Source organism: Trichosurus vulpecula, chromosome 8 (genome assembly GCF_011100635.1).
Source record: "Trichosurus vulpecula isolate mTriVul1 chromosome 8, mTriVul1.pri, whole genome shotgun sequence".
Classification (NCBI taxonomy): domain Eukaryota; kingdom Metazoa; phylum Chordata; class Mammalia; order Diprotodontia; family Phalangeridae; genus Trichosurus; species Trichosurus vulpecula.
Window position 1 is genome coordinate 167,767,817 of NC_050580.1, and position 15,132 is coordinate 167,782,948.

General features: G+C 35.5%; 1 protein-coding gene across 2 annotated transcripts in view; it reads right to left on the reverse strand.

Annotated features, from left to right (window-relative positions):
• Positions 1–326: 326 nt before the first annotated feature.
• The window catches only part of TMOD3 (tropomodulin 3), a 78,847-nt gene continuing 64,041 nt past the window's right edge, over positions 327–15,132 (reverse strand). For both annotated transcript variants that reach the window (XM_036734804.1, XM_036734806.1), the window contains exons 8-10: positions 13,156–13,299; positions 10,349–10,493; positions 327–5,931 (exon numbers count right to left, since the gene is read on the reverse strand). In XM_036734804.1, the coding sequence (XP_036590699.1) occupies positions 5,897–5,931; positions 10,349–10,493; positions 13,156–13,299 (324 nt within the window). In that variant the 3' untranslated portion in view covers positions 327–5,896. The remainder of the gene's footprint in view (positions 5,932–10,348; positions 10,494–13,155; positions 13,300–15,132) is intronic.

Consider the following 15,132-nt stretch of genomic DNA (forward strand, 5'->3'; position numbering starts at 1 on the left):
AAAAAAGTAGAAAGTTAACATTTTAAAAAATCAAGCCAGGGCTCTGGAGTCAGGAGGACCTGAGTTCAAATTTGACTTCAGACACTTGACACACTTACTAGCTGTGTGACCTTGGGCAAGTTACTTAACCCCAATTGCCCTGCCTTCCCCCCTGCAAAAAAAAAAAATCAAGCCTTGTTTCTTCCCATATGACAATCAAATCTAGTTCTTTTGGTGGTCAAACATCTGGTTAAAGTGGAATAGGACAAAATAACTCGGGGCCACACCAACTCTTAATATGCAAAGAGAATATGAGATTGCTTTTTAAAGAGGCCAGAACCCAAAGAAACATTTTATAAACTTTATTGAATTACTTTAAAAAACATATAATACAATTGTTCCAAATACTTGCAGTACTTATTCCGTGTTTCCTCAAATTCAAATGATCTGAGATTCATGATTTATAACACTTAAGTTTCAGTGTTGGGAAGCCCATTCACACTCTTCTTTCCAGAAGTAAAATAATTTTTATTGTGGATTTGAGACTTTGTTTTGTAGACATTTGCATTCAATGGGCCACAGACCCAAGTGTTTAAGAAAATAGTTAAAAAAAAAATCCAGACCTAATTATGTCCTCCCTAAAGTCTATTGCAGATTGTAAACGCATGAACAGACTTTTTTTTTTTACAAAGTATTATCAGTGATAAGTCCTAGTGTAGTCCTTTATATCCCAAGTTGTGAGCCTTAAATCTCAGAACAAAGTCAATGAATTAGAATTATTTTTCTTATTAGAAGCTGACGTGGATTATAAAGCTCATGAAAGTTGCTGGTAGTACCTACAAAAAAGCTATGATGTAAATTTTCATACACTGTCCTGTTGGTATGTCCTAATAGGGGCTGATAGCTTTCCAAGAGAAAGAAATTCAGGGCCAACTAGGAAGCATCACATGGAAGACTTGAGTTAATCAGACTGATTGAGAGGTATAGAAAATTTAAGATTTTAATCAATGACTTGGTTAAAGCTATGGAGTATATATGCATAAAGATTCACAAAGATCCTGACAAGCTAGAACAATCGGTGAGATGTATTAAGATTGATAGATAAATGTTATGACTCATTAAAAATTTTTCTGCTTAAATGTAAGATGAAGGAATTATGACCAGATGATAATTCCTTTGAAAAAAGACTTTGAGGTCCATGGTCTTAATATAAGACAACCATGTGACTATAGCAGCCAAAAAATCCAATGCAATTTTAAGATGTATTAACTAAAGTACAGTGTTAAGCAGTGGGGTGGTGGGCAGTGGTGTATTTTACATTACAGTGGTGAAATCCCATACAGAACACCAAGGATACTGACAAGCTAGATAGAGCAAGGTTACCAGGAAGATGAGGGGACCAGTAACCATGTGATGTATGCTTAGCCTGGAGAAAAGAAGGCTCAGATTTAGGGCTGGAAAGGGACCTGGAGATGATCTAGTCCAACTCTCTCATTTTACAGATGAGGAAACTGAGGTCAAGGGAAGCTACTAAATGACCTGTCCAAGATCACATGGGTAATAGCAGAGCCATGATCCAAATCCAGGTCCTCTGACTCTAAATTCAGTGCTTTTTCTACTATACCACAGAGAAGACAAGATTGCTGTCCCTTGAGAACTGTTATGGTAGAAAAGAGATTAGATTTCCTTTCATAAGTCCCAGAGGGCAGAACTAGGCATAATGAGCATAAGAGGTAGAAATGCAGATTCGGCATAAGGTAAAATGTCATAACAATTAGAGCTCTCCAAAAAGTACAGCATGTTGCCTCAGGAGATAGTTCTCCAATTACTGAAAGTCTTCAAGCAGAAACTAGATTACCACTTGTTAGGAGTATTGCAAAGGAGTTTCTGCTAAGGTGTGTACTGGGATCTCCTCCTCCTCACTTTAGGACTTTATGATTTTATAAGGAAGGTCAGTCTGAATTACAGAATAGTTTTTAAAGAAATGAGAAGGTTTTTTTTGGTCATTTTCAAATATTCAGTAACTAGTGTAATATAGGATGATCTAATGCTGGAAGGATTGTGATATTAGGGAATATGTTAAAAGTAAGCTGTCATTATTCTTGAATATTATTAGTGTTTTAAGGTTAAATCTCCTCTTTCCATCTTCTTTAGATTGTTTAGCTGTTTATCAAAAGTTTTCTTCACTGAGTACTAAGCTATATTACCTGAATTACCACAAATCCCCATCGAGTGAAATCTGAATGAATGAGATTTTACAGAAACTTTTATTATAAATTCTCAAGTTTTCTAATTTTCATAGAATTAGAATGGTTTCTATATTATTTAACTTAACAGATGCAGAAGATAATTCCTAGCATAGGAAAGTTTTGGATTCGAATGTGAATCTCCAGCATACAAAATCTAACGCAATGTGATTATTCACAGTACAAAGAAGGTATTTTAAAAAAATGTAAAAGAATTCCTATGAGGTTCCTTTAACTTTCTCATTAGGAGTCTCTTAATGACAGAGCTCTGATTGTATTGACAAATCAGAAGGAGCAAATCAGTGATTGAGTCAGTTTGATAGCTGCTGGATGAGACAAAGTTAGGGAGAATTTTTGAACTTTAGCACTCAGAATAAACACAGAAGTAACAAAAGTTGCTTCTGCCATTTCACTGTCCTCTCCATTTGTGCCTGGTCCTGGGTTAGGAGTTCCCTGATGGAGTACTCAAAAAAGGAGCACTAGAAAGGATCAGAAAACACACCTTTCTAAGTTTCAGGGCTGGTGGTACTGAATCTACAAGGAATGGAGGTGGCTATAAACCCCAAAGGAAAAGATGGCACTTGCAGCTGTTCTGAAGTGATCTATTTTCACCTTAAAAGGTAAGGTAGACCTCAAAATAGCCAAAGCCCAAAATGAAAGGTTTTCTGGAGTGTTTTGGGTTGTTTCACTCCGAAGTTTTTACAATAAAACAAGCATGAGTAAAATTTATTTAAGATTATGGCATTATTATCAGAAAATATCTTTTCCTTTTTACATCTTTTTTTTTTAATGTGTAGCGCCCCTTCTCATATCTCTCCCCACCACCCCAAATGTGTTGGAACACATGACCAAAATTCAAGTATTAAGCCAATGGGAAAATATAATTTGATTTACAAAAATATACATTTACATGCAACTTTTCCAGAAATGCACCTATTACATCATACAAAGTATACTTTCAGTCTGAATTAATTATAAGAATTTGCAAATCTTTTGACAATAGAAAGATGACTTTTCTCAAAAATTCTTGCTATTTGGTCTTTTAAATGACACTCACTCAATAACATGAAGTTTTACTTAGATAACTTTATACAATAGCTAAGTCAAACTGGACACATCTATATAGCACCAAAACCCATTTTAAAACCATACTAGCCATTATTGGTGGGTTTTAAAATACATATAATCACATGCAAACATATTGGAAAAGTTATCTTCAGTTGAAAAAAGTTATCTTCATTTTTTTAAAAAAAGCTTTTAATAAATGCTCTAAAAAAACTTTAACCCAAAGACAAAAAAAGATGAGCACACTGAAATTTCTGGTTGGACTATAAAACTTACAGTCTTAGAAAATAAAATCTTTGGTGTGGCAATGAAGTATCTAGTCAATTAAGTCAATATAAATTTTAGAGCACGAGGGAATTGCTGAAATGTATTAAGATGGCCACTTATTCTTTTATGGAAGATAGTCTACATTCAAACAGATACACATTTATCTTTGAAGAGAATTCAGGAGAAACAGTTTTTTTTTTTTCCAAATTAAATATTGAATTACAGTATGGCACCGGAATGGTACTAACAAAATGCTCAACACAGTAATACTCTAAGTAAACAGAACATGTGAAAATGACATTTCTGTAAATATGATACAAAAATCCAGGTAGGATCAATGTATACTACCTATACATTCTTTAAACCTTAGTGAACATGAGGGTATGGAGGGAGAACCTACACATTCAAAAATAACTTTAGTGACCACATATATATACCTACATACATATGAGAACATAAGTGAGGAAGGCTTGCTAAAATGGCATTAGGTATAGCCCATCAATACCTTTCAGTGCAGTACTCTTCTACTCCTAGCCTGACTTCCAACCTTGTTGGAGTTGTGCAGTCTTTTAAATACACAGTGCAATTCCAAAATTGACTAGTGACTCAGAGAATAGCCTGACTAATCTACAAAGTAATTAAAAGGCCTATAGTCATAAATAACTAATAGACAAACTGACTGTTATCCACCATTCTAGACTCTGTAAAACCCTGGACAAAGGTAAACATCACAATTATGATGGGAGAAGCCTCAGTCCGTAAGTTAAAAGGATTATTCCTGGCTTATTAGATAGTCTAGAGAAAATACAAGGAGCAGATGATATAATTCAACAACAAAGTTTAAAAGACAAAATACTAAAAACTCAATTTTCTCCTTTAGAAACTCCCCCCTAAAAAGGCTATAACCCACAATTATAAAGTAGAGGTTTACCTAGACTCCTTACTTCCTAAACTTCTTTCAACTGTCTATGTATTTGGTCACTTCATTGCTTCAAGGGCACCTCAGAGATGAGTGAACGAAAGCAAACTATCTTGTGTGGGTCTTGATTCTTGAGCTTCCCTCAATCAGATCATCTAAGCAAGCGGCTTCCTCTTTTCCTTGGGGTGCTTTTAGAGCAATTGGAAAACTTATTTTCATTTGCAGAGTTATTTTTACAATGTGAATACAAATAGGAAGAGAAAAATAAATATAAAAACTAGACAATTACCAAAAAGAACGGTAATTTTTCTTACTGACTGGCAAAGTTACAGTGTTGAGCAAATACTGTTCGCACAGTTACACATGGCTAGCCTGACATTTCCTACCACACCGTATGCTATCTAAAATAATTTGCAAAAACACCTCTTTCAAATATACTAGCCTTTAGCCATTAGATTACATGGAAACATTAATAAGTCCTATTATCTGTAATTTGGAGGTACTCAACAATAAGGAATTCCTCTGTCATCCTGAATAGCCAAAAATAAGTTTATAAGTTGGATATGTTTTCAGAGGAACCTATAAAATGCTTTCCTATGCAGATGTTCCTAGCATTCATTCACTAAGAGAAGTGTCTTTACAGAAAGTATATCTACCACAGTCTATCTGGAAGAAAAACCACAATTAACTTGGATTTGTCTGTATTTTAGAATAGTTACATAACATGAAAAGCCTGACAGCCTTGTTTGAAAAACATTTGAACGTGTACTGTTTCAGACATTTCAGATCAGAGAACTAATACTCTGGAATGTATCAAAAACTTTTTTTTTCTAGAAGATTTTGCTCTTAAAAGGATATATTTTAAGTAATGTGTTTCTAAATTCTGGCATTCTCTCTCTTGAAAGAGAGAACCAGTCTATTGTAGGCACACATTCTAAAAATGGACACATTTTAAGATTAATCCTATGAAAGTTTAAGTGCCAGATGTCTAAAAAAAGTAACGGCAACTGTAATAACTGCAAATGTCTGCAGTGTCCCTTTTCAATAAAAAATTATTCTAAAAAATAATTAATCTTTCCATTTAAAGACTTTCCCAAATTTCTCCTTTGGGTTTCAAAGGGAATCAACTGGATTTCTCTTTACTCAATGATTCCTTACAAGCAAGCAAGCATTTTTAAATTAAACTAAAACTGATTTGAGCAGAAAGCAGAAAAACATTCCAAAATATAAAAAAGATTATCTACTATTGATTTTACAGAATTTGATGCTGCTAACATCTCACTGGAGAAAAAAATTACGTATATAGTATAAAAAAAAAAGGAATGAAGTTTCCAGTCTTTTCCCTTCTACCTAGGCAAATTTTAAATCTGAAATCAACACGAAGGCCTTGGTGATCTTTTGAAGTCTTCCAAAGGTGAATTTACTGGTGGTCTCCTTCAACTCGTCTCTTGCGAACTGTAAGAATAATTTAAGAATATATTTTAGAAATCAATAGTTTTCATAATGTTAACTTTTTGGAAAATAAACAAGTTACTGTCAAGCATTAGCATTATACTATAATTTAGGTTTTAATATTTTCAGTTCTAAATCTGTACTAAAATTTAAGTTTTTGCATTACCTACTTTTCTAATTTATATATTGAGCTGGGAAGAGTATTCAAACAATGTTATTACTACATTTTATAGACCCTTTGCTCAAATGCGTATATATTCACTGAAGAAACTTTAGAAATCTAAAACTAAAATCAGTCCATAATTTTTAGGTTAATATGTTGTAATCCTGTAGAAGAGTCTGTGTTTCCTACCTTGTTTTCACTGTCAAGATTTAAATCCTGAACATATAACTTGTTAAACATGCATTATACTCCGTAAAGGATTCATAACCACCTTAAAAAACTTGCTTGTTAGTAGCTAAGTAACTATCTTAAAACAATCAAGTGAAGATGACACTCAAGCAGATGAAATTAAGAATAGTCACATGCTCTTTTGATTACAAAGTACAATGAATTTACTCAATCCTGGACAGGAACACACTAAAGACATAGCACATTTTATCTTTATAGATATAACTTGTCATTGCTTTCCCTATTTTCCCTCTTCTGTGTTTTTCACATAAAATGAACCAATTTAAAATTAATTACAAAATAGCTAAATTAATTTAAGACCTCTTCCCAGTTTATGGATTTTGTAGTTTCAAGGTCACTTTTGGCTGCCATGATCTTTATCCTGCCAGCTGGACTCCACAAACCAGCTCAGTTGCTGAAACCAGAAGGGTCTGACAGAACCCTGGGCTGGGTTATACCACTAAACTAGATAAATGATCTTGGTTGAAAAAAAAATCATAAGCATTTATGAGGTGCCTATTATATACCAGGCACTCTGCTAGACACTAGTGATGGATACAAAGACAGAAATGAGACAACTGTTCAGCTTCTCTGGGATTTTCTTCATCTGTAAAATGAAGGGTTTGTATTAGATGATCATGAAGGTCCTGTCTATCATTCTACTCTCATCTCCCAAAAGTGTCAAGACTCTCCAGCATGACAAGGCATAAATGATTGAGAACAAGTTGAGGTCTCTAGGGAACCAGAAGCAGTCAGTCTGTCTCTCTCAGAGGGGAGGGCTCACTAGTCCAAACTTCTGGCTTAAGGTAAAATTTTATATATTGCTATAATAGACAAAGAAAGGCCCTAGCCTCCTGGTCAGTAACATTTAGTTTTAAGATTCACTTATCAAATTGTTTTGTATTTTAAGGGTTATCTTTTCATTATTAAATTAGTAAGTTCTGGTGTTAAACTAGCCTGTTAAGTCTCTTGTTCTTAATTTTTCATTCTACCCTCCCAATGGAAGCACAGCCTATTTACAGACAGAGCTAAGGGATGACTTATCTTGCTCAAATAAGGAAAGCAAGCAGAGTAAATGGCTGTCTCATGCCTTAGTTGCTTCTCTTCCAATGATTTTTCCAAAGATTAAAGAAAGCCAATATATGTAGCTAATCTCATGGTCAGGACAAAGGTTCTGTGTTTCCTACTTAATGTCACATGAAGTAACACCCTTTTTTCCCCTACTGTTGGGCTCAAATGAGGTCAGGTGATTCTAATACTTCCAAAGGCATTATTAGACTACCAATGAGAAAAATAAAAATTAGAAGGTCTAATAAAGTTCCTTGTATTCGGCAATCAATAAATAGGATGATGTACATCTCATATTTTGCTCTTAAGGCAAATCAGTTAATTTCTATTCCTGATTCTAATTTCCTAATTTTAATAAATACTAAAAGTTAGATATGTAATAATTGAGGTATTATGGAAAAATAAAAAAGATTCTACAATGCTCAAAATAAAATATAACTTCATTCAGTACAGAAATATCTAAAAAGCAAACTGTAGGTTAATTATCTCATTTTAGAGTTCAACTTCTATACTTTAAAGAAGTAAGATTGAGGAATTGGTTCAGGTGCAAGGGAAACAGCATTCTAGTCTAACCCTATTTTTAAAACATATGGCCAAGATTCTTGTAAACAGGCAAAGGTGAGAGACAGAAATAAAGTGCAGCAAAGCAAAATATATGAGAAACTGATGACAAAGACAGTAGATCAAAAAGTGAATATTAAGACGGAGACATGAAACTCAGAGCTCAATGGCCCTTTGGGTGAACTCCATAACCTTTTTGTTGCTGAAGCCCTGAAACTTCTTGGCTGGAGAGATGAAAAAAAAATACACAGGAATATTTCTGAGTACTTCAGACTAAGAAACTGAGAGGAAAAAAAGACATATCAAAATTAGGTAACTGAAAAAGACATTCCCCCATTTTTCAGATTTGAAGTTAAAGTAGAAGAGAGATTTCACAATTAAAAATTGAAGCTTCTAAAAGGTTTTGTATACCAGATCAATTTTTAACTCTGAGGACTTTTGTTTAAATTACAAAACCCCTTCCCATCTTGTGATCTTGAGGCAAAAATGAGCATGTGCGATTGGGAACCAGAACTAAGAACTGATGGTAAAACCCTACTGATTCTGAAGAAAAGACAAAACCAGGCAAAAGGAACCAACCGTAATCCTTCTTCCGCCTTGCCATGGAGTTGGTCCTTACCTGCTCCTTCTTGGCAATGGACTGGAGAATCCATCACCAAATTCTATAAGGTTTTCCTTTACTATAGTGCTTGGACCTACTCCTTATTTCTTTTGCCAGTGACTACCCTGGTCTAAGTTCTAACCATCTATTTGAATTCTCCTAGCCGGCTCCATCTTTCCTTTGAATTATCTTAATGCATAAGCATCACTTTGATGATATATATCTTTTTTTTTGGGCGGGGGGTGGGGAATGGGATGACCTCATGGCTTGGCAGTGTTAGATCTCTTTTTTCTGCTTTCACGGCCAATCCTAGGTGAAGTTTTGCTGTCTTTGCCCTTCAGCCTCAGTTACCAAAATGATAAATGACACTGAGTCACTGAATCACTGAACCTCATCTCCTAGTAAATACTTGATGCTGATTCTGATGTCAGTGTTGACGATAGGCTCCTGACTCCAACAGGTCTGAGCATAAACGATGTTATATATCTTTTCTCTAGTTTAAAAATGGCTCTGAACTGCCTTGAAAAAAAGATCCCTAATTCAGGCAGCATGGTAAAGGAGTTGAATTTGGAGTCAATGTTCTTGGTTCACATTCTGGCTCTAACACATATTACCACAGTGACCATAAACATATCACTTCACCACCCTAAGCTGTAGTTTCCTCACCCTGATGACCTGAAGGTTCCTTCCATCTCTAAATCTAGGATTCTATGAGGCTTCCATTGACTGGCTCTCCTAACCTTCTACCATCATTTTTTATTTTTCAGCTCAAACGGTTAATTTGCTAAGATGTCTGGGCTATAAATTTGCAGCCAAGAATTTGGGGAAAGTTAAGATGGAGAGGGGGAAGAGAAGAGAGGGAGAGAGAATAAGAGAGTGTATGGTTGGGAGGGGTTAGGATGAACAAGTGTTACTTTAGGATTAAGTTGCAGGGATTTATGTTTATAGCTGAGCTCCCATTTTGATAATCTCTGCCCACATTGCAGAACAACGAATGGAATGTCAAATACCTACTTGTGGTTGAAAGGTCCACTATAGTAAAGTAGTTACTGTGTCTAAAGCACAAATAAGGAAATACCTAGAGCTCAGAGATGTGGGAGGGGAGAAAGGCAGAGTTTTAAATCAGATCCTGCATGCTAATTTTCCCAAATTTAATAAATTTAATTTCAGTTATGGGACATATGATGGGAATACCTACGTATCCTCCATTAGCTTTTCTAACTTGGGCATAAGAGGGCACGTAGTACTTAATGCCATAAATGTATATATGGAGTTTCTTAGATATAGGCATAATATAAATATGTAACAACTAACATGTAGTAATGGTGACTGTTTTGCATTCTACTAAGGACGATCTAGAAAGCAAAGAACACCAAGAGGAAGCAAGAGAGGATCTAGTAAAATAGCACTTAGACAATTATCAGAATGTTTAGGTAATAAATTCAACATGGGAGTTGCTACAATCTCTCTCTCTCTCTTCTTTAACATTAAGATGGCAAAATCCTCTCCTTGAAGCTTGCAAGACTATTGTCAAGACAGGGTCATATATTTTTGATCCACTTCTGACAGTGTCCTAATTTAAAGGAATTGATTTTTATTTTCCTGTTCCATAACCCAACAAATTGAGAACGATAATTAAATAAAACTTTAAAAATTTCACCCCCTTTGAAAAAGACTGCTCTTCCTTTAAGGGAGATTATTTCTTCTCTAAAATATCTACCATCATCAATGCATTAAAAAACTCCAAATACAAGCACCATCATTGGACACCACAGCCTTTTTTCTAGAACACATCTTACCCAAGTCATTATTTTTCGTTATAGCATTGGCTGCCCTGGTTCGTGGCCCCTGTTGTGTAAACTGATATCCAAATTTAAGAATCTTTGTGTTTTCCTCAAGCAGCGTGGCCATTTCCAGTTCAACAGCTGTCCCCAACTGCTGCCTCTAGAATGTAATTGCAAAAAGAATATTATTAACAAACTTGAATAAATTACTTCCCACAGAAAGCCATGCCTAATACAAATAGTCAGGAGCATATGAAGGTGTGCTGTTTTATGTTCTTCTCTTCAAATTTACCCCAAAATACGTAAGAAAAATGAACAAGTTTCAAAAGTTTAGTTCTCTATCTAAAAGAAGATGTGAAATAGCTGTAGTTTAAATTCTGAATCTATGTTAAGTGTTTTTGAAGTACAGATCTTTCTTTCTCTTTTCTGTGAAAAGATGACTTTTCTAGGTAGTACAAAAAGTGACCACTCTGAATTTGTTACCTCTGAAGAAATGACAAAGATCAAATTTGAGTTTGCAAAGGTATTTTTTGGGAATAGTAGCAAGTCTTCAAAAATCACATATACTTAACACCTCATTTATCACTGGAAAAATGTGCTGTCCCTACATGGTGAAGTTTTCCTCAAAGTGCTAAACTTTTTACTTCACCCATTTCAGATAGAGATCATTTTAAAATATACTTTCTTGTCTTAGAACATGCTGGACATAATTTAGCCTTTTCTTGGTAACTCATGGTCTGAACATCAATTACTACACTGTGCTAGAACAGTGATGGGCTATGACATGTGCTGAACAGTTTTTCCATTGACGAAATTCCAAATGGCCTCAGATAGACATACTTTTTAAGGTTTTGCCTTTACGTTATTCTTTGTCCTTTTTTAGGAAGTCAGCTGTAACCACGTCAGTCTCTAAGAAGTGGCCCCTCCCCCCCCTTTATTACTTCTTGTAACATATAAGTTGTTGCAACCAGGGTAAACAGTAAATATAGGACTGTGGGGTTCTCCTGAGTTCTCCTATGAGGCATATGCTTTAGTAAACTAGCGTTGTGACATCGACTTTGGCATCTCACAGGCCTTCTTTGCCTTCTTCTTGCCCCTTGGGTTTTTTTAAGATATCTAAAACTGACCAAGAAGTAACCACTGAACCAAGTTGTTTTAAGTGCTGGCTGACAGATATTAATACCTGAATTATTAATAGAGATATTCAAAATAGATTGTGGGCAGCACGGAACTGAACATGATCAGGAAATATGGAAACTCAGAGGCCCTTCTCCCATGTGCTTTGTAGAACAACATCTCAGTGTTCTTTGAGCTGGGTGGTTCTGACCTCCTAGCCCTAGGATTTCAAATGGTAAGCTGCAGTACCCATATGGGAAGGGAATAACTAGAGTCCAACAGCAATACAAGGAAGCAGAATGGGATGGATACTGGTCCCCTTTTATCTTTTCTTCTAGTTTTTGCCCTAGCCAAAAAGCGTCCCCGTTACTGAGGAAACCAGATGGATTGGGACCAGAAAGACAAGCTTCTCAGTGGACTTGGTAACTGTTTAACACTAGCTAAACTGCAGTTGTTTTTAACTAGAGAAATGAGAAAGGGCAATAAACAAATTGCTGAAGCAGCTGCTTATCACTTCAAGCTCAGGCTCTAGAGAGGGTCAGTGATACATGACAGTCATCATTAGGGCTCCTGGCTTGGTACCACTAGTGGAATCTGACAATCTACATACAAGCTCTTGACTGACCCTACCTCCAGACTTTAAATAAATAAAAATCCCCTCTATGTGCAATCTAGCTTTACAGTTGAGTAAAAAAGGCCACCAACCCCTTCTGAAAAAGGCACTATATTCTCCAGTGAGGATGTGCCTGGGCAACTGATGAATGTGAAATCTAAACTAAGGTCTTGAGATAATCTTTAAGGGTTATTTCCATTTAGGTTATTCAAAACTCAATAGCTCAGCTTCTCCAAGGGCTAGTTAAGCTCTGACACAGCAATTACAGAGTGTCCTTCGGTCATAAGTAGTATTGAAGGTGGAAAAGATAGTTCATTCCTTTACATAAAACACACTTGTTAAACTACATTTTGGGATGACATCCTGCTCACATTTTTCTAATTAGAAATTCATATTTTTTTTTATTATCAGTGCACGAATCAAATGTTTACACTCTTTTCTAGGGCCATTTTACAGGCTTTTGGTTCCCCGTGACTTCTATAATTGGTGCTTGTCTTGGGGGCATTGGGAAGAAGGGAATATATAGAATGCTATCCTGTGTTTATTTAGGAGAAATGGAAACTATCAAACCACAAAATTTCATAATGGACTGGCTGGCATGTCCTCATACAGATTCACATTCCCATCTCTTCCCCTCTGACTTGAATGAACAATGAGGGTACTTGAATGTATTAGAAGATAGATAGGTCCAGCCTGAAGGAAAAGCAGTAACAGTCTACAGTGGAACATTGCTAAAATGGAAAGCCGAGTTGCTACCTGCATAGCATCCTACAGTGACTGAAAAACCCTTAATTATTACTCATGAGAAAACAGAAATCTGCATTAGAAGCAAAAGCAATTCAACTATTTTTTAAAGTCCAGCCTTAGACTGCTTAGCTAAGACTAATAATACATGTATGCCCTTGATAACTTCCCCATTATGCAAAGGCTTAATGAAAATTTTAATAAGCATACCTCTCCAGCCAACTACCTACTCAAAGAGCCCTTCCCATGGACCCTACAGACTCTAACCCTTCCTTTTCTTGCTCTTCAAAGCACTGCAGGAGTTGCTTTGGGCAATAATTATATTATATTATTACTGTATCTCATTAACCTGGTTATCAATCTTGATTTCAGCCAGGGTTTCATTTTCTTTTAAGGCATCAATCAGTGCTTGAATACCAGCTCCTGTAATAAAATTGGACTCCAAATTTAAGCTCTTCAATGTTTTATTCACTTTCAGCATGTCTGCAAATGCCTAAAAACAAAAATCAAAATTAATATTTCATAAACTAGATTAAAAAAATTTAAGATACTGTTAATGCTTTAAATACATTTAGATTAATATTTTTACTTGGTAATTCTTATTGAACTATATGACATCTTTTTTTGGGTATGATATTATCTTAGCTCTACACTACCGATATACTTTAATCCCCCAATCTCCATTCTGGGAAAATTTGGACATCTAAATCTTTTAGTTCCCTTGACCTCCTAGAACAGAGAAGATAACATTTACTCTTGCATCAATATGCATATAATAGTCTCAGAAAGTTGATAGCTATCGGTCATGGAATCTTCACAGATATTTAAAAATTGCTAATTCCTCAATTTATAAAAATTTTGACATATTTAATGTACCATATCTAGCTAAAGCAGAGGCCTTTATTTTTAGTATAAGGACTGGACCTATAATTTCATTGGTATAGGGAACTCCCAGATGAGGAAATTCCCTCTAATGATGCAGGTTGGCATCTTCTGCAACATCATCATCATCATATAAAACATTAAGGTTTACAAAACACTTTATAAATGTCATCTTATTTGAATCTCCTATCAACCCTGGGAAGTAAGTGTATGATTAACCCCGGTATACATTCACTGACGGTCTTTCAGAAACTTAAAGGCCATATCCATCACTAAGTCCTTTTTTCATCAGGCTCTTCTCCACTCATAGACGGCACGATCTTGAAGTCAACCCTTCATCACCCTGGTCACCTTTCTTGGCTGCTCCCCAGATTTATCAATGTCCTTCCTAAAACATGGTATCCAGAACTTTCACTCCCTCATTCTGAACACTTTCTCTCTCTTAAGGCAGCCTAAGATTAGAGCTTTTTTTGGCTGCTGCATCACAACTACTGACTCATATTGAGCTTATACTCCCCTGAAATCCCAATATATCCTTTAGATGAACTGTTATCTAACTGTGCTCCTCTCCATTTTGTACTTATAAAGTTATTTTTTAAAACCCAAGTGTTTAAGATTTTACATTTGTCCCTACAGGTTTTATCCTATTAGATTTGGCCCAACATTCTAGCTTGCTAAAATCTTGACTCTGTCAGCTAGTATACTACCTATTCTTCTCAGTTTTATGTCATCTGTAAATCTGATGATATCTATGACTTTATCTAAGTCACTAATCAAAATGTTAAAGAGCACAGGGCTGAGCATCCCTAGGCAGCATCCCTAGGCATTTCTCTAGAATTCTTCTGCCAAGCTGCCAACCTTCATTAATGACTATTTTGGGGATCTAGTAATTTGAAGTTTTGAATCTCCATAGATTATGCTACTGCCTAGGCTACACTGCTCCATCTCCTCAAAAAGAGATGTGAACGATTTTGTCAAATGTTTTGTTAAAATCAAGATAAACTAAGCCTATAGCATTTCCTAATCTACCAGTCTATTAAATCCTGTTAAAAATGAAAATAAAGTTAATCTGGCATAACTTTCTATTAATGAAGCTGGCTCTTTGTGATCATCACTTCCTTCTCTAGATTCGATCTCTATCCCTTGAAAAATGTTCTAGAATCCTGCCAAGTGACCCCATTCTCTTTTCTTTTCTTTCTTTTTTTTTTTGCAAATTAAGACAGCATATACCCTTCTCCAAGTCCTACGGCACCTTGACCATTCTCCAGAAATCATATCAGTATGTTCTTTCAATACTGTGGGATTCTAAGTCTAGTGACCTGAACTTATCAAAATAGCTATATGCTTTCTCAGTCATGCTGATCTCAGGGTTCAACTTCCTATGAGCCATTTTTGTTAAATTCTGTCCAGTCCAAAGGTCACTGCCCTTAATAAGTGTTTGTTG